The sequence below is a fragment of the Lissotriton helveticus genome, chromosome 4_1, assembly GCF_964261635.1.
Source record: "Lissotriton helveticus chromosome 4_1, aLisHel1.1, whole genome shotgun sequence".
NCBI lineage: Eukaryota > Metazoa > Chordata > Amphibia > Caudata > Salamandridae > Lissotriton > Lissotriton helveticus.
In genome coordinates, this window is record NC_136063.1 from 1,062,738,237 (window position 1) to 1,062,758,602 (window position 20,366).

General features: G+C 43.5%; 1 protein-coding gene across 3 annotated transcripts in view; it reads right to left on the bottom strand.

Annotated features, from left to right (window-relative positions):
- Positions 1-20,366, bottom strand: part of TRIO (trio Rho guanine nucleotide exchange factor) — a 4,034,553-nt gene that overhangs the window by 1,542,541 nt on the left and 2,471,646 nt on the right. For all 3 annotated transcript variants that reach the window (XM_078687660.1, XM_078687659.1, XM_078687661.1), the window contains exon 44: positions 19,017-19,067. In XM_078687660.1, coding sequence (XP_078543786.1) covers positions 19,017-19,067 — 51 coding nt within the window. The remainder of the gene's footprint in view (positions 1-19,016; positions 19,068-20,366) is intronic.

Consider the following 20,366-nt stretch of genomic DNA (forward strand, 5'->3'; position numbering starts at 1 on the left):
TCTTTGCAGAAACAATGCGGGCCCACTCCTCCCTGCTTGTTGACATACCACATCGTGGTAGTGTTGTCTGTCAGGACCTGAACCGATTGACCGTGAAGGGAAGGGAGGAAGGCCTTGAGTGCCAAACGAATCGCCCGCAACTCCAAAAGGTTGATGTGAAGTAACCTTTCCTCTGGAGACCAAAGACCCTTGATCTCCAGATACCCCAGATGAGCACCCCACCCTAGAGTGGATGTATCCGTTATCACTGTGGCCACTGATGGAGGGAGATGAAAGGGCTTTCCTTGAGACAGATTGCCCTCCACGCCCCACCAGGACAGATCCGCTGCAGCTTCTCTGGAGATCCTCACAGACTCCCTGAGATCTCCTTTGTGTTGATACAACTGCCTGCGGAAGCACCACTAGAGCGTCCTCATGTGCCAGCGTGCATGGTTGACCAACAGAATGCAGGAAGCGAACAGACCGAGCAGAGGAAGGACCTTCAGGACTGGAATGACTGCTCCATTGCAAAACAAGTAAATCATTTCCTGAATATCAAGAATCCTTTGAGGAGGAGGGAATGCTTGGCAGACAGTAGTGTCCAGTACCGCCCCTATAAACAGGTTGCGCTGTGAGGGCACCAGGTGAGACTTGGGCACGTTTATCGAAAAACCCAATTTGTTCAACAGCTGGGTTGTCATTTGCAGATGGTGACACACCTTCTCTGGCGACTCTGCTTTGATCAACCAGTCGTCCAGATAGGAGAAAACTGAAATCCCAGATCTTCTGAGATGGGCTGCCACCACCGCCCTCACCTTGGTGAAGACTCGAGGTGGGGTAGTAAGTCCAAACGGGAGAACCGCAAACTGATAATGTTGCGAACCCACCGTGAAACGGAGATACCTCCTGTGCGACTTCAGGATTTGGAATATGAAAATATGCATCCTGTAAGTCGATCGACACCATCCAATCCTTTTACTGTAGTGCTTGAAGAACCTGCGCTAGGGTGAGCATCTTGAACTTTTCTTGCTTCAGAAAAAGATTCAAGACCCTGAGATCCAGGATTGGACGTAACCTGCCATCCTTCTTGGGTATCAGGATATACCGGGAGTAGCATCCTTGACCCCTTTCCTGCTCTGGAACCACCTCTATTGCACTTTTTTTTTGTAAGGTTAGATTTTCCTCCTTCAGGAGAAGAAGATGGTCCTCCGAGCAAGCCCCTTTGCAAGGTCGGTAATTTGGCGGGAATTCCCGAAAGGGAAGAGCATACCCATTCTCTACAAGATTGAGAACCCAACGGTTTGTAGTGACCAATTCCCAATCTTGTAGAAAATTAGTAAGCCGACCCCCTACAGGACCAACATGATCCAGAATAGCGGATCTAGGGCGGCTTTGCTGTGGTAAGTGGGGGAGAGTTAGAGGAAGAGGAGGAGGAGGGCTGCCGATCTCGTGGGCGACCTCCGTTCCTGCCCCTATAAGACTTGTATCGGGCGTTCTGCTGTTGCGGCTGTCTGTATGTCCGAAAGGACGATCTCCCAAAGCCTCTGAATTTCCTATTCGAAGAACCCCTATGCTGCGTCTGCAGACCCAGAGACTTAGCTGTAGCCTTGCTTTCTTTAAATCTTTCCAAGGCCGCATCTGCCTTTTTACCAAAGTCCAGAACCATCAAATGGGAGGTCCAACAGAGTAGCCTGGACATCCTGAAAGAACCTCGAAGACTTAATCCAGGCCCTCCTCCTAGATGCAACAGAAGACCCCATTATCCTGGCTACAGAGTCCGCTGTATCAAGACCTCTCTGGATGACCTGTCTTGCAGCAGCCTGCGTGTCAGACAAGACCTCGTCAAAGTTGTTTTTATCCTCCTCCGATAGTTTTGGGGCCAGCAATTTAGCAGAATCCATTAAGTCATGAATGTACCTGCCTAAAAGGCAAGTAGCATTGGTGGATTTAAGTGCCATTGGCGCTGAAGAAAACACTTTCTTAGCAGTCTGATCCAGCCTCTTTGACTCCCTGTCACCTGAAGTCTGTAGAAAGGCTCCAGTCGATTTCTTTGAGCAGGCAGCTTGAATAAATAGGCTCTCAGGTGCAGGATGTCAGGTTAAAAACTCCGGATCTCCTGGAGCCGTCCTGTATCTTCTTGCAACCGTTCTTGTAACTGACGGAGCCGAAAAGAGCTTTTGCCATACCTCCATAATCGGCTCAGTAATAGCATCATTGAATGGAAGTAAAGGTTCAATTACTGCAGAAGGAGAGTGGAGTACCTATGTCAGGATGTTGGATTTAAATTCTGTTGTTGGGAGTTGTAGACCTAAAAGATCAGCAGCCTTACATATCACTGTGTGGTAGGAAACCACATCTTTAGAGGGAACCTCTGAAGGAGGCGAGAGTTGCCATGTTGGTGATAATTCCAAGCCACTTGCCACTCTTAGGTCTTCAAAAACGTCATCTGACTCCTGAAGTTCCCCATCCTCCATCTCATCCTCTCTATAATGCTGCTCCTCCAGCAATCTTTGTGCCTTCCGCCTGGACCTTATCTTCGGGGCTGGCGCCAACGGAGTCATACTCCGATCCGATGGATTCGGAACCGGCGTCAAACTCGGATCCATGGGCACATTCGAAGCAGACCGAGGGAAATGCCATGACGGATTTGCAGGAAGAAAGGGTATAAAGGGAGCTGGTGCATATGCATGTGGAACTCCCAAATTGAATGCCATGGGACCCATGGGACCCGAAGGTGCACCAGAGGGGTACAATGCCCTCGCAAAGACACCGTACATCGCATTAAGATAATGCGTCTGGTCTTGCCCTGGACCAGGAAAAGGAGGGTACTCGCCTGGAATCCTCTCAGGCATAGGCATCACTGGACTCGGGCCTGCCGACGGTGGATCCAATGGAGTCGATGACCCTTCAGGTACAGGTACCTCTTCCACCGGAGCCGAAGAATGCTCTGGATATGGAATCAGCGCCGGTGACTGCGCCGGTGAAGCCACATGAGACATTGCTTTCTCTGGAGAAGGAGATACATAGTCCTCACGATGTCGATGGACTTTCAAAGTCGACGAATGAGCTTCTTCTCTTTCCGAACGGCGTCGAGAGCCGAGCCTCTTCTTCTTTTTATGCTTCTTGGATTTTGAAGCATGTCCCGACATCAACTTCGAGCCCGATCTCGACCTAGATCTGGACCTCGATCTTCTCCGGCCTCTCTTTTCCTTACGCATTTTTGCCATAAACAACTTGGCTTCTTTTTCCTTCAGAGCCTTCGGGTTCATTTTTCTGCAGGAAACACAATCCTCGACGTCATGGTCCGATGATAAACACCAAACGCAATCGTCGTGAGAATCTGTTATGGACATATGTCCACCGCACTCCCTGCATGGCTTGAATCCTGATTTCCTTGACGACATCTTCGAAAAGAGAAAGAGAAGAAAACAGGATACAGTCTAGAAACACAAAGTAACAAACTACGGAGAGTCCCAAAAACCGTTGGCGTCAATGGAGCGGAAAAAAGGGAACTGACGTCATCACGCCGACGAGGCTCTATTATGGATCCAGTGACGTCAGCGAGGTCCCGAGCGGAGTCGTGCCTCTGTGACGTCGTCAATGTTCTCGTCGGCGTGGAGAGCTACAAAAGTTTCCGAATGTTGCTGGCTCAGGGGATATTCACAAGGTGAGGAATCCACTGGCAGATGTATCCATTAGAAATTAGTATTAATGGGATATGTTGACTCACAGTTATTTGGAAGATAGCGAACCAGCTGTGGCCTACGAAAATTAACCACTATACAATCTCCTGTGGCCTATCTCCCATACTATTGTAAGTAGATTTAATAGTGTTGCCACCCTTTACTTCCCCATCATGGGCTGCAAGTTGACATCCATCCACCACGCTCCCATGGTCTCCCCTATTTGACTCATCTACTTTTCTACCCACCATGTTATGACCTAAGTTTTTTATTACAGTAGCCAGATAGTCCAATTTATCCCAGAGCTGTCCAAAATTCTTCTCAAGCAATTCTTGGACATGGGTTACTGTTACACCTAGAATTGCTTTGTTAACGGTAGCATCAATTTCAGTAGTGACCTCCTTGGTATTAGTGTGTCTAAAATCATGGGGCACAAGATCCATGTCTGTCTGTGTACCAACAGAACTATTTTTAAGTTGACGAGCAGTTATAATAATGTATGGTCTATGATTGGGCAGTCAGTTGTTTGGGAGCCCTTCATGGACTTAGATTTCTTTACAGGAGCCGTACGTTTTCTTTTTGCCGGCAAAGCTTCCATCTTTTGTACTGCCACATTCTTCAGGAACCTGGTCCTAGTAAATCTGCCCACGACCACTGGTGTAACTGTTTCTGGGTCTAGCACGGTAAGGGAAGGACAAGGAGTAGATGAGGCATTAGTAGAAGAAGTAATGGACAGGCCATCATGAACACGGCCCCCTGCTCCAACTGGCTGAGTACCCACTAGGTAATGATCCCGAAAAATAGATGGATCCAGGGAAAGACGTCGCTCAGTTATTTCTTTCTCCCGGGTCAGTAATGATTCTGCCCTTACCAGAAAAGCGTCTAGCGTACCCGTCACTCCCTTTCTATTTTCCATTTTATATTAGCTCCTAGTTGTCAGTGCATAAAACAAAACAATATTTAGTGAGAGTTCCACAATACACATTACCTTCGTTTATCAGTGAGGATCCGGTCAGTAACTCTAGGAGGTAAGAAGTTAGAGAACTTGCCCAGCCCAGGATCCTCCGGGCTCTGAAGGGCGCAGACGGGCCCCTGGGCACTTTTGACCGCGCCTTCTGGCGCTCCGGTGACGTTAGCGGGTCCGCAACAGCGCGAAGTACTGCAAGGGACCCTGGGTAGTGTAGTTTCTCCTCCCACTACACTACCAGTTCCAGTCTCTCATAGAGGCAAAGGTAGTGTTGCCTGTCTTGCTGCAAATGGCGTCCCACCATTCACTGCACGGATGGGTCAGCCCTGTCCGAAAGGGAGTAGCTGCACCCTCAGAGCATGGCTCTGCAGAGACACGGTGTAATAATCCAGAAAATAGGTTAAAATCCAAGTAGGTTTATTCAACAGCACAGCATCATGTAGTCAGCTACAAGTCCAATAACAACTGACATTGAGATACAGAATGCATCATTAGGAAAGTTCTGAGAACCAGAATACTGTGTAGAAAGGCTCATGCACTTAAAGGGGAAGTAATAAAAGACTAGGAAACTATGCAGGATGTAACACATCTCCCCCTTAAAAATTAGAAATGAAACTTATGTACAAAATCATAAAACAATGAGACCTATTTACAAATCGTGAAACAGTCAAGGCAATATTTTATACATAGTCTCGTAGAGACATGGGTGTCTTACGAGTGCGGGAATTCTCCTTAATCCTAGAGGCAATAGAGTCAGGAGAAAATTTAGAATATAGATCTGGTGCAGAACCATGACAATTATGAGATCCAGAATGAGTATTCATATCATGGGTATTTACATCAATCTGGATAGGGCACTTTGCAACTTTGCTTACATTCCAGACTTTTCCATCTTGTGTGATAACAGAGTTTATTAAAAACATTTTTGATCTGGATAGGTCTGCCATATTTGCTCATTCCCTTATTGACAAAAGAAGGTTTCAAAATCTTGACCCAATCACCCACAGCCAAACCATGCTCTCTTACTTTCCACTTCTTGTTATACCATTCAGCCGATTTCTTTTGTTTACAAGAAACCCTGTGTGCTAGACTCTTAACATCCACAAAATCTTCACCAAAACCCTTACACTTCTCCTTGAACCACCAAGGACAGATGACAGATGCTGGATCCCTGCGCCCTTTAGTAGTTTGAAGGGACTCACTTCAGTGGTAGTGTGAGGAGTTATTCGGTAGTTCCAAAGTTTCTCTCTAAGAGCATTCAACCAGTTACTTTTTTCCTTGATGGAATCAACAATATAGTTTTTTAACACTCGATTAAAACGCTCAACCTGCCCATTTTCGTGTGGTTCATATAGAGAAGTTCTAACATGTTTGATATTACAGGACTGTAAAAATGACTGCATCTCTGATGAGACTAATTGAACTCCGTTGTCTGACACCAAAATAGAAGGACAACCCTCTCTGGAAAACACTTCCTGAAAAAACATAATAATGATCTCAGAAGTAATCCTAGATACAAATTTCACTTCTGGCCATTTGGAATGGTAATCTATAATTACCAGAGCAAAACGAGAGGATTCAGGTAAAATATTGAAAGGACCAGAGATATCAAAAGCAATTGTTTTTCACGGAAATTCAGGCCACGCTACAGATTTAAGAGGAGGAACAAAGACTTTCAACATTTTATCTTTGTCACAACATTCACTGCATTCTCTGACCATACGATCCACAAACCTGTCTAAACCTGGCCACCAAAAGTTCAATCTAATAAGCCGCTTCATTGCAGAAATTCCCGGATGGGTCTTATGTGCTAACTTGAGTATTAGATCTTGAACTCCAACAGGTGGAACACACTTGTCACCTTTAAAAACTAAATTCCCTTCACAAAACAACTCATCAGCAACATTAAAGAATGGCATAATATCTTCTCTGACATTGGCTTTGCTAGGCCAACCTTCTAACAAATATTTCTTTAAAGTATTCATTCTGTCATCCTTCTCCTGACATTTGAACCAAAATTGTTCCGTAATTTCTTGATACTGTGTACCAATAAAATCTTGCAAACTAGACACAAAATCTACATCCTTACACCCAGATATACCATCAACCACACTAAGACATGGAAGGCGTGATAGGCAATCAGCTGTGACATTTTTCTTTCCTGGTATATATTCAACTGTGAAACTATATTCCTGTAGTCTTTATGTTAACCGTGCAATCCTCGCTGTAGAATTCCATCCTCCACCAACTGAAAGAATATGAATAAGGGGCTTGTGGTCAGTTCTTAATATGAACTTGCTTCCCCAAATATAAATCCTATAGTGTTCAATTGCCCACACACATGACAGTAGCTCTCGCTCAATAACTGCATATCTGCGTTCCGTTTCATTCAAGGTCCTGGAAGAGAAAGCAACACTCCACTCTGACACACCATCAGTCTGAGACAAAACACACCCCAAACCATATAAACTCGCATCTGTAGTGATAATACACTCTTTGCCCATCCTAAAAGGTCCCAAAGTAGGTGAATTTACAATATCTCTTTTTATCTCAGTAAAAGCTTTTTCTTGTTCTGAGTCCCAAACAAACTCATTCTTTTGTCTTAACAATTTCCTTAAAGGCTCCATTTTGGTGGCAAAGTTAGCAACAAACTTGCTGTAGTACTCGCACATTCCTGAAAAAGATAGAAGTTGTTCCTTAGTACTAGGAGCCGGGGCATTGAGAATGGCCTCAACATTTGATTTTTTTGGAATCAAACCTTTTCCTGAAAGTGTATGTCCCAAATACTCAACAGATTTTTTAAATAGATTGCATTTATGTGCTTTAAGTGTAAGACCATGCTTTTGTAATCTGGAACAAACTTCATCAAGATGTGCAGAGTGTTCATCAGTATTTTTAGAAAATATCAATATATCATCTTGAAAGCACTTAACACAAGCATCAAGATCCCTGAATATCTGAAACATTACACGCTGGAAAACAGAAGCAGCCGAAGCTAAACCGAATGGCATTCTTCTGTATTGAAATAGACCCAGGGGTGTAATAAAGGCAGTGAATTTTCTGGAATCTTCCGTCAGCTCTATTTGGTGGTACGCTGACCTAAGATCTAAAGTTGAAAAAATCTGTGCACCATCAAACAGAGAAATCAGTTCATTAATATTTGGGAGCGGATGGCAGTCTATAACAATATTAGAATTGAGAGCTCTCAACTCAATACAGACTCTCAACTTTTGATCCGGTTTGCGTACGAGAACTATGGGTGAAACCCATTCTGAGGACTCTATGGGTTCAATGATGTTATCTTTTAACAGGTCATCCAACATATCTTTTAACTCAGACCTGACATTTAGAGGTACGCCTCTTAATTTCTGCTTAACCGGAATGGCTCCATCTTTTAGTACTATTTTGTGTGTAAACCCTTTCAGCTTCCCCAGTTGATCACAAAATACTTTATTAAATTTACTGCTCCACAATGAAGTGACATCCTCTCCCCCATCATTAATGGTGTTAACCATTTCTTGGTCGCTACAAAGTTCAATAGGATCTTTAGCACGTGGATTCAACTTGATGCCAAGCTCCCATTGATCTTGCCACCCTAAAACATTTATACCTTTGATAGCAATGTATAGTTTGATGTGAGCTAACCTACCCCTGAAAGTTATAGGAACACACAAAAATCCTTCAATAGAAATGTCGCCTCTGTTAAAACTTTCTGCTAGAATATCAGATGGTTGTAACTTGGAAAAATCACATATCCCTTGTAACATTTCATTAAAATATTGCTTAGTTATAATGGTCCATGGGGATCCCGAGTCCACCATCAGTTCAACTTCAATACCCAAAATGTTAAACATACACTTAGGTGATCTCCTACTAATTGAAACAATAGTATCTCTTTGGATGATAGAGACAACATATCCTGTATCCAGTTCTTGTGTTGTGGTTTCAGGGGTATATTAATAGAAGAAACTTTGGTAGAAGTGGAAGTAGGAAATTTAGAAAAGGTGCGTGGAAATCCTGTTCGCCCTTGTGTATTAAAACGTTTTTCTCTACAGACATTCGCAAAATGACCCATTTTTCCACATATAGTACAGGTTCTATTTAAGGCAGGACACCCTTGGAAAGAGGCAATATGGGATCTGTTTCCACATCTGAAACAAGAAACTGAATTACTGTTATAATCAGGTTTTCTAAATCTGCTACTTGACGTATTCTTGATACCCTCATGTGTAGTAGGCCAATCTCTTCCTTCATTTTTGGACTTAACAAGGCATACTTCTTCCTCAACATTGGTTTTACTAGAACTGGTATTTTGTTTCTCTACAATGTTCATCCATTTTTCAGACATTTCTGTAGACTTAGCAATGGCAATGCTCTCCTCTAGGGTAGGATCACCTAAGCACCACAACTTATCTTGGACCTTTTTGTTTTTAACATGAACAATAATTTGGTCCCTTATCATCTCATCGGCCATTGTACCGAAATTACAGCGTAAAGTTAATGCTCTCAGGGCAGTGAGAAAATCATCAAACGATTCATTCTGTTCTTGTGCTCTGGTATAAAATTTGAAACGATTAAGAGCAATATTTGCAGTGGGTTTAAATCTTTTCTCTAATCTGGCAAGTGCTTCAGAATATACATTAAGATTATCACCACTTGTAGAAGGTAGTACAATGAGGGGCAGAGTTCTAAAAATTTCTTGTCCTTCTGAGCCCAAACAGTGTAATAAAATACTTTTCTTTCTTTCTGCGCCCATCCTCTCTCCATCAATAGCCTTCATGTAATTGAAAAACTCTTCTTTCCATCTTGCCCAAGGCAAGGGAGGATCACCCTTAACTTGTAAAAATTTTGCAGGAGGATCAAATTGCATATTGATTAATTCAATGACAATGAAATATGCTAAAGAGGAAATTAAGAAATGCAGTAAAATATCAACTATAAAACGTACTGGAATATTATATGTAACAGTATTATGAATAAATTGTATTAAATGTGGGTAACTCTTGTAACTACATGAAATATAAGAGTAAATATAAAGGTAATAGGCTTTGAAATTTTGTAAACAAAATAATACAGTGCACAGAATAAAAGAAATGAAATTGTTAATTATTTGTTGAAAGATACGATGAAGAAAACAGTGTAAATACCACAAGCAGTGTTTGTCAGGAAGAGGTATGTTTCCTGGTACACGATCGGTGGTATTAGTTGGTAAAATGTAAATGCTTCGTCCTCGATCGGCAAGTTGAAAGCAATCCGATCGTTGCTAGGATATTGAAAGTTTGACAACAAACAAAATGGCCGCACGTTGCACGCAGAATGACGTGAGACGCTGTTCACGGTGCGTGTAAAGGAGAACACGTTATTATGAAATGACGCGTGTTGCCAGGCGTGTTGACAAAATTGGAGTTGGTTGCTTGGAAACGTCTGACGTCTAGTAGCTTGGTTGCGAAGACAAGTGCTGACGTATTGACGTTTCGCTTGTGGAATGATGATTACGATGATCACGTTGCTAGGCAATACAAGAAGCGTTTTCCTCAGCGCGTTCAGGAATGCAGGCAGGGGCTGGAATCTTCGCTGGTAAACGAGTTCTACAGCTCGGTGTCCGCTCGGTGCCAGATTAGAATCTTTAGCAAACAGTGCGCTGGGTCAAATTAAAAGATGCACAGACAGAAAATTGTCGAAATTACCGTAGAATTAAATCGCAAATCTTCCAAAAGGTAGGGGAGGCAAAGGCAAAAATCCATGGAGCCTCAAGTAGGAATTCAACAATTTTAAGAGGACCAATAAAAGTAAAATATCTAGAAAGTTAGAAAAATTGGTCCAAAAGAGATAAAATAGGGTTCACTCCGCTCCTGTGCTGTAGATGGCTGGAGTCCTCGTCGCCAAATTTTGTAATAATCCAGAAAATAGGTTAAAATCCAAGTAGGTTTATTCAACAGCACAGCATCATGTAGTCAGCTACAAGTCCAATAACAACTGACATTGAGATACAGAATGCATCATTAGGAAAGTTCTGAGAACCAGAATATTGTGTAGAAAGGCTCATGCACTTAAAGGGGAAGTAATAAAAGACTAGGAAACTATGCAGGATGTAACACACGGCAATGGAAAATATTGTTCCTAGGTAATATACAATCTTCTTAAAGCAGATTTATTGGGAAATTAGTTCATGAAAGATGATTTATAGATATCAAATAGTCATTTTTTAATTATAAAAACATTTTTTTAAATAAAAACGGTAATCAAAAACAATAACAATAATTGATCCTTATTACAATTCATTAAAAAAATTGTATCATATCATTAAAACAGACAGTGGCAAAAAAGTTTTAATCTTCGACACGCGTCATCTTTGCATCTAATACTCTATGTCAAGTCAACAACTCCGTGTTGACTTCACATAGAGTATTAGATATAAAGATAACAGCTTCTACTAAAAAAATGAGTTCTTAATGTATTTTTAATGTATTTTTAATTATTTTTAGGTAAATTATGGCTTTTCCCGACGAAGATATTCACATAATCTGCAGAGATACGGGCCAGTACGGGACGTGGCGCAGTCAAATTATGCGGTAACCCTCCTCACGGGGGTGTTCAGCAGTGGCAACGAGATGCGGGGGCCCCCTAGAAAGGATTCCTTAATGCACACCCTCCCGATTACAGTATGAGAATGGGGGCTCACCACAGCCCGCTCTGCATGGGGGAGGGGTGAAGTGGCACGTGTAATGCCGCCGAACAGGCAATGAGCGGCGGTCCACACAAGCGCACAGAGACAGCAAGACAACACCTCAATCCTGGAGGAGGGGAATAGGAAGGTCCCGCACCCCCCTACACACTGCCGAAATGCAGATGTCAGGCCCAGAGCAGAGTGACCCAAGAAAGCAACCCCTACCCCCAGCAACGCCACCCAACTGACCCTTCTTACCTGGACCCCACTCACGATAGAAGATATCCTCAAGACCATAAAGAGCGCCCACTCCAAGACACCTTCTGAGCCCTGCCCGCCGCACATCTTCCACAGGGCCGCCACAGCCACCGCACCGAGCTACGTCAAACCATCAACTGCTCCCTCACGACCACCACATTCCCTGACAACTGGAAGTGTCCCAATGTCAACCCTCTCCTAAAGAAACACTCCACAGACCCGACGGACCTCAAGAACTTCGGGCCAATCTCAATGTTCCCTTTCGCAACCAAAATCATCAATAAAGGCTGTCAACACCCAGCTAGCACACTTCACAGAAACCAACATACTAGACACTTCTCAATAGAGATTATGCAGCAACCACAGCATCGAGACCGCCCTCCTCGCCGCCACAGACGACATCCTTGCCCTCCTTGACAAAGGCCAAATGGCAGCACTCAACCTCCTGGACCAATCGGCAGTCTTCGACACCGTCTCCCACCACATACTAGCTACCAGACTCTACAACGCCAGCATCCAAGGAACGGCCCTAGACTGGTTACGATCATTCCTCACACGCAGAACACAGAGAATAAGACTACCGCCCTTCCTCTCAGAACAGACAGAGATCAGATGCAGAGTACCCCAAGGATCCTCCCTCAGCCCCACCATCTTCACCGTATACATAGCCCCCCTCACAACCATCATCAGAAACCATGAGCTCAACATCATCTCCTACGTTGATGACACCCATCTCATCCTTTCCCTCACCAAGGAACCCGACATCACCAGGCACAACTTCCAATAAGGGATGAAAGCTGTGGCTACCTGGATGAGGAACAGCTGCCTGAAACTCAACTCAAAGAAAAGAGAAGTCCTCATCCTCACCTCCACCCTCTCCGCATGGGATGACAACTTGTGACCCCCCGCCATCGGAAAACCACTCACCCTGACGGACCATGCACGTAACCTCGGCATCAAACTAGACTCATCACTCCCCATGAATCGCCAGATCAACGCCGTCTCCTCTGCATGCTTCAACACCCTCCGCATACTACGCAAGACATTCCAGTGGATCCCCCCCACCGCCCCTACCCCGACTCCCGGAAAACGTTCACTCACACACACATCACCAGCAGACTTGACTACGGCAATGCCCTCTATGCCGGAATCAACAAAAAACTCCTCCACAAACTCCAGACCGTTGCAGCCAGACTAATGTTCGATATCCCACAGCACAACCACATCACCTGACACTTCCGCCATCCCCACTGGCTCCCCGTCAAAAGAAAAATAACTTTCAAGCTGCTCACACCCGCCTACAGGTCCCTCCACAACACCGGACCGCAATACCTCCTTCCATGCCTCTAAGAGAACCCTCCACTCAGCCAACCTCTCCCTAGCCACCATCCCACGCTTCTACAGGACCAGAGCAGGTGGAAGGTCCTTCTCCTACCTCGCAGCCAAAACCTGCAACGATCTCCCACTTCACCTCCGGTGAAGCCCAACACTGCACCAATTCAAGAAGGACCTCAAGACCTGGCTCTTTGAATGACCTCAACTGAGATGCTCACACCCACAACTCAGCGCCTTGAGACCCTACAGAGTGAGTAGTGCGCTCTACAAAACTTTGATTGATTGATTGAGGGTGCCCCTGCTTGAGCAAGACACACCTACAAACCCCGGAGCTGTCTCTCCAGGCTTTGTAAATGCTGTCAACCATTTAAAGACATATCCTGATCTCCTTTAAAGCTACCAACACAGAATCCTTCAATGGACTCCTAGTATATAGACCACCGGGCCCTCGAAATAAGTTTATTGAGACCATTTCAACCATAATGGAATCCTGCATGGCAAACACAAATTTCACCGTGTTAGGGGATTTTAACTTCTATCTCGAGGATGCTGAGAATAGGGATACTAAATAGTTGATAGATCTATTTCTAAGTTTAGATCTAACACAAATAGTAACAGAACCCACACATATTGGCAAGCGTACTTGGATGGTATTTTTACAAATCATTTACAACTACATTTTACTAGGACACTATCCTTACCTTGGACTGACCATAGGGTGATCTTTTTCAAGATCCATACAATTGGCCCATTAAATAGAAGCTTCAATACCAACACTTCGAAGACTCAACGCTCGTGGTCTCAAATAAATTCTTCCGATCTCCAGAGTATGCTGCAATCGCACTCTGTTATTCTGGATACTGATCCAGATCAAGCTGCGATGAGTCTCAACTACTGGGCGGAACAAGCAGCTGCAAGCCTAGCTCCGGAAATCAGTATAGGAACCAGAAATAAAAATAAATTATCCTCAGCCCCTTGGTATAATACTGAGTTAAAAGTTCTAAAAAAAATCTGTAGAACCAAAGAAAGGCTTTGGGGAAAGGAATACTCTGGAAAGGGTAAAAAGCTCTATGGTATAGCACTAGCCAACTATAAGGAAGCCCTAAACGAGGCAAAAACAAATTATTTTACGGATAAAATTATGGCTTCCAAAAACACCTCCAGAGAACTTTTTAAGACTGTTCTTAAGCTTTCTGAGCTTGCCAACACTAAACACTTTAAATCTACTAATCAGTTCTGTGTTAAGCTTGCTAATTTCTTTCAGGAGAAAGTTGCAAAGGTATACAATGAGTTCTCCACCGATGCCAATGAGCCCAGACCAGCTGAGTGTAAGTTGGATGTCTCAAACACTCAAATGTCACTGGAAAAATTCAGTCACCTTACTCAGGAGAAAGTGGAGAATCTCATCCGGACAAACCATTCATGTTCTCCTTTGGATCCCTGCCCAGCCTCAGTTTTTCATATGGCACCAGAAGTCATTGCTAATGTCCTGACACCTCTGCTAAATAATATTTTAGTACAAGGACATTTTCCGACGCAATGGAAAAATTCAATTATAAAACCTATCTTGAAGAAGCCGACTTTGGATCCCACAGAAGTGGCTAATTATCGGCCTATTACCTGCAGACACCATTAAAACATATTTAGCAGATAGACAACAAACAGTGATATTAGATGAACATAAATCTCATTCTTTCCTTATACCATGTGGGGTACCTCAGGGCTCGGCACTCTCGCCCTCCCTGTTCAATATATATGTAGCCCCACTGGCAAAGCTTATTCGTTCTTTTGGCTTTACAGCAATTTGTTATGCTGACGACACACAAATTGTCGTCTCCCTTGTAGATCCATTGGAGAACATGGCAGCATGTTTTAATGCATGCATGAGCCATATCATTAAGTGGATGCAAAGCAATTGCTTGAAGCTTAATACTGGGAAGACGGAGGTAGTAACCTTTGGCGGGGACTCCTCTATTTGGAATACCGCCTGGTGGCCCGATACCGCAGGTTTGTGCCCTTATCCAGCAAAAAAGGTAAAAAACCTTGGGATGATAGTGGATGATCAGCTCTCCCTATCTGACCAGGTAAATAGCATTCCCTCCTCCTGTTTTTATACGATTAAAATCCTTAGGAAAATCCTCTGCTTTATTCCGATGTCTCTCAGGAAAAGGGTGGTTGCAGCACTGATTTTGTCTAAAATCAATTATTGTAATTCTTTATATCTCGGAGCCAAAAAAAGTGTGATACACAAATTGCAGATTCTACAGAACGCAGCTGCACGACTACTATTGAATTTACCTAAATTTAGTTCCATCAGCTTGGCGATTCGAGAACAACTTCACTGGCTCCCGATTACTGATAGGATTAAATTCAAATCCCTGTGTATCCTACATAAGACTCTATATGAAAATGGACCGGGACAGATCGGACAATATGTTGAGCGATATGCTCCACCACGAAACCTCCGTTCTGCCTCGGCATCCTTGCTAAGAGTCCCTTATGTAAGGACATTGAAATGGGGAGGTAGAAGTTTCCGATACCTTGCCCCAAAGTTGTGGAATTCTATGCCTTTGTATCTCAGAACCCAAAACAACCTACTCCAATTCAGTCGAGATCTTAAAACCTGGCCGTTTTAACACATAGCTGTACTAATCCGTTCACTCCCTCTATTCTGTATTCTGATAGTTCAGCGCTAAGACACCACGGCATACACGCGCTTTATAAAAACCCTTATTTCATTTTCATTTCATATAGTGGACATCAGTCATTACAAGAATTCTAACTATATAATGGGTGTGCCGAACCTGGTCATGTTTGATATCAAACATATTGGAATCATACCCCAACACTGATACTGGTGTTGGTGGTATGATTCCATGTACCAGGAGGGCCTTAGGGGAGCCCCCTGTTTCAAGGTCTGCCAGCCAGCTAGTGCTGCTGCCGACCACAGACATTGTTCTGCCCTCCTGCTGCTGAGCTGAGCTCGAGCAGAAGGTAGAACCATAGGTTTCCTGTTACAGGGAGTTGTGACCACCTCCCAGAGAGGAATTTGTGTATTGGGCTGGGCTGGGGGAGCTTTCCAGCACCAACAGACTGCATTGAAGAGCACATTCGATGCACTCCTTGCGTACTCCGGTTTGAGTCAGTTCAGGCACCCTTGGTTTCCACTCTGGCTTGAAACTTTGACATGGACAGGAGAGTATCCTCCTCTCTGTCCAGATCCTCCTCTGGGAGGGATTCCCGTGCCGTTCCATCCCTTTCTTTAGGGTATTTAAGGGCTCTCCATGGGTGGGCCCTCAGATTCGCCGTGTAACAAGACTCACCTCGGAAATCAAGACAATTGTTGACCGTCTGGACAGTTCGACTTCGTTGGACTTCGACTGGAACCGAGACTGCATCAAGGAAGACTCCTGCTGCTCCTGTTTTCGCAGTTCAAGTCTTCTGCCTCGTCTGTGTCTGTGTTTCGCTCAGGTTCTCCAGAAGACCTGGGGGCATGAAGGACATTTGAAGAAATCTCCCTTGGAGTGAAGGAGTCACTTAAAGGCATCTGCAAGCACCGCAACGAAGCTGACCAGTCTGCTGCTCCTGTCGTCGCATGGACTTCCGGAGGCCCAGAAAAACATGTGGTGATTCTCTGACTCTGACCTGCCTTCCCTGCAATTTGGAGGATAGTATCCCTCGTCGGAGCCGCCGGAACCAAGCCCCTGTGCACCATATCGACTTGCAATTGCCAAGACTTGTTGGCTCAGCACTCCAGATATATTCATGCTACAAGAAGCCCCAGCCTCCAGCACCTCATCCCTGGAAGAGCAGCCTCCTCACTGCATCCCTTGCACTGTGGACCTCCATCTTGGTTGAGCTGCCTGAGGTCCTCTTGCGACTCCTGTGCCTTCAGCCTGTGGGTCCTTTCGAGGGTCGTACTCTGGTTTGGTGGGCTCCTCTGCTTGCCTGAGGCTTGCTCTGACTCTCCTACACTTGGTGAGTCCCTTAGACCTTGCTGGTCCCAACTATTGCATCTTGTCGTCTCCCACACCATTTGCAGCTACCAAGGCTTGTTGGTGCTCCCTCCGGACACCGACCACCTAGAGACCAACATCGGATGTGGGACAGCTTGTGCGTGGCTCCTGGTCTTCCTCAGCGTCATCTGGTTACCACAGCTGCAGTGACAAGATCATCAACTCTACTGAGCTCCCTGCCAAGGGTGGGCATTGTGCTTCCGTGCCTCCTAGTAACCTCCGAGTGGAATAGATACTGGCCCCTCTGCTTACAGGTTCTCCACTTCAAGAATCCATCCTTGAATTCCACCGGACATCTTCGGAGACTTCTCCAGAGGTCTTTTCTCCAAAGTCTTCCATTGTCATCTACAGCAGGTTCCGAAGTCACTTCATTCCTATGCATCCCGATTCCCTTGTGCAGGTAACCTGGTTCCGGGGGCATCCACAGGTGGAGTGGCTCTCTGACTTTCGGTCCTCCAGAGGGTTTCTTCGGGGTCCTCTGGGAGGGGTCCTTTTTCTTTAAATCTGCAACTGCGACTTCCCCATAGAATTTAATTGAACGCACTGCTGTATTTCCACTCTGCGCTCAGCCTCTGTGGGGTTCCTGCGTACTTTTCTTGGTTGGTTCCTTGTTCTCCCAGCTTCTCTGAGTCTTCTGATCCAAGACCCATTCCTCCTTGCAGGTGGCATTCCACTTCATTAGTATATGGTTGTGTCTCCCCCTGGAGACCAGTGCATATTTGTGCTACTTTCCTGATTTCTATTGAGTATTTTTATGTTTATTGTTGATACCTCCGGGTAGGAGATACACCAATGTGTTAGTGAATTTGTTGTGTAAGAGACTATTTTTATATATATACTGTGTAGTTCTCTTTTATCTAATCTACACTGTCGATTAAATGTGGTAAAACGAGCTGCTTTACACTCTTTCACGATAAGCCCCATAGCTGCCCTTAAGAGATACCACTTTGAGAGCTTTCAAAGGTTATCAAAGACCACTAAAATCATTGTAAAGGTTGTCTGGATTAGTGAAAGGTGCATCACTTAAATAAGGGTGCACCATATACTAAGCCAGCCTCCTCCATCCTAGATACATTGTTATGGTTTGTTTATAAAATCGAACAAACGTTCTGATCAATAGACTGACTACCTTTGCTTACTATGCCTCTTTACCAATATTTCCATTCCATTTCTACCTGCAACCCTTAGTCAGTCTACCCTCCCTCTGTGCCACAGTGTCCCATTTGTCTTTGTATCACTGCCTTTCAGCCTTTGCAATCTCATTCTAAGTGCACCTGTGTGCCATTTTAGCCTCCGTGCACCCCCGTAGCTCCTTGCACTTTTTGGGCATTCTGTCAGCTACCACAGCACAGACCACCTCAGTGATTCCATAACACAGCTTCCCTCTTCTCCCTTCATTCCTTTACCACAAGCCAATACCTTTCACTGCAGTCTAAATAAGTTGATAATGAACACAGAAAGTATCACAGCATTGTAAGAGGGAACTGTAACCTTACTTTTCCAATGAAACTCTACACTTAGCAAAGGGGGAAAAAAGATGCAGTTGTGCAATACTTTCCACTCTCTAAGCTTACTTAGGGTGGAAGGGAAGGAACAGCAGGGGCAAGCTGAAAGAAGTTAAAGAAATAGAGATGTTGTTTGTTGTACATAGAGGGCGACTGTGCATCACCCATGAAGTTACAATGTGGTGCTCTTGTGAGAAAGCTCAACCTTGCTGTGCACAGCCCAAGTACTAAGGCTGTGTGGAAGCCCTACATACCGGGAACATAAGCATGGAGGTATACAATAAATTGATGAAAGAAGCAAATCACAGCTATATAAAAAGGTAGGCCTTTGTAAAATAAGCCTGAACTTCAAATGTGTCACTCTTTCAGTAACATTCATTGCAACGGACACTAGAGGGAGGACCCCACAAGAGACACTATATCCTTCAGGGAGGAACAGATGGTCTGGGGAGATACAAAACCTTGCAATCGCCCACTAATGGCCAGCTTCAACGGCTCACATTTAAATACTCTAGAAATTCAAATTGGATAAGTGTTGGGGGAAAATAAAAAAAGGACACAAAATTAAAAAATGACTAACATTTTCAAATAAAATAATTAACGTACCTCTAATTCTGCTGTGTCCAAGCATGCTTTTTTTGAATACTTAAGGAAGTCCTGGAACAAAACAAAGTTTGTTTTTAAAAAGAATTTCCTTCCCAGTTTAGGAACAGTCTAACTCAATTTCAAGAAGCACAAAAGTTGAGAAAAACTATGTAGAATGGCACTAATAAGACGGGGATCGTGACACTTTACTGTGGAAATAATCAGTTATTCACCATCACTCAAGTTTCAGTTTGTGCTTTTTCTTAACCTCGTGTAACATTTACTTTTCGTTCATTTATTTATAAGCATTTATACATTACACTTTGGGCGACAATGCATTTTTTATTTCAAAGTATACCAAAATACAGAAACTTGATGAAAAAAGGGCGCCAATTTTTCAGTACCAACTTAAAACAAGCATTTGCAATGCAATAGGTCTCGCATTAGGAAAGTTTGAGCTATTGGTATTGTAAATGACAATTTTTTTATTTATGTGCTGGTTTTGAAAATAGAAAAATTAATAGCTTTGTCATTTACAATGCCAATAGTTTTAACTTTCGCAAATGTGACACCTATACCTTTTGTAACACAATATGTGTTGTATTTACATGACTTAGATTTATTGATATTACAAATAAAAATGGCTTGTAATTTTTTTAATAATTACTACTTAAAAAAAGTTACTGTAATTTATTATAATGGCAATAGCTTAAACTTTTGTAAATAACTTTTGTGAATATTATGTTCATTGTATTTTATTATGACGAAAATCCAAGAACAGAAGTGAAATAATAATATCTTTTTGTGACATTGGTAATAAAGCTTGAACCACCAAATTCATATCCTACTTACTGTTGTAAAAACGTGCTTTCTACTAGTTGTGCAGTTTCAAAGCGCTGTGAGTGCTTCTAAGTATTATTTATAGCCATGTTTATGTAGGGAATCCTGGCTCCGCTGCTTTCCACCTCACTCTGTCCACTCCACTCCAAACAAAAATACATTAATGCATTTTCATTTACTATGCCAATAGCTCTAACTCTCGCAAATGCAAGACCTATTGCATTGCAAATGCTTGTTTTGCATATGTGGTCATTGGTAGAGACTATGAGAGATGAAAAAGAACATTGCTTCCACTTGCAAACAAGGTTATTACAACCCTGATAAGAAAGTGTTTGTTCATTCTCCATTTACAAAGTTGACTGGACATGCTGATTTAAAAAATGATTAATGAGAAAGATTATGATAGACAGCCCTTTAAACGGGAACCCATACAACTTACGTACTTAAGGATTGTATATATAAGAGATGCACAGCTATTAGTCAAGCTTATTCTTAAATTATGTGAGAAGAACTACCTCTTTAGATGTAGGT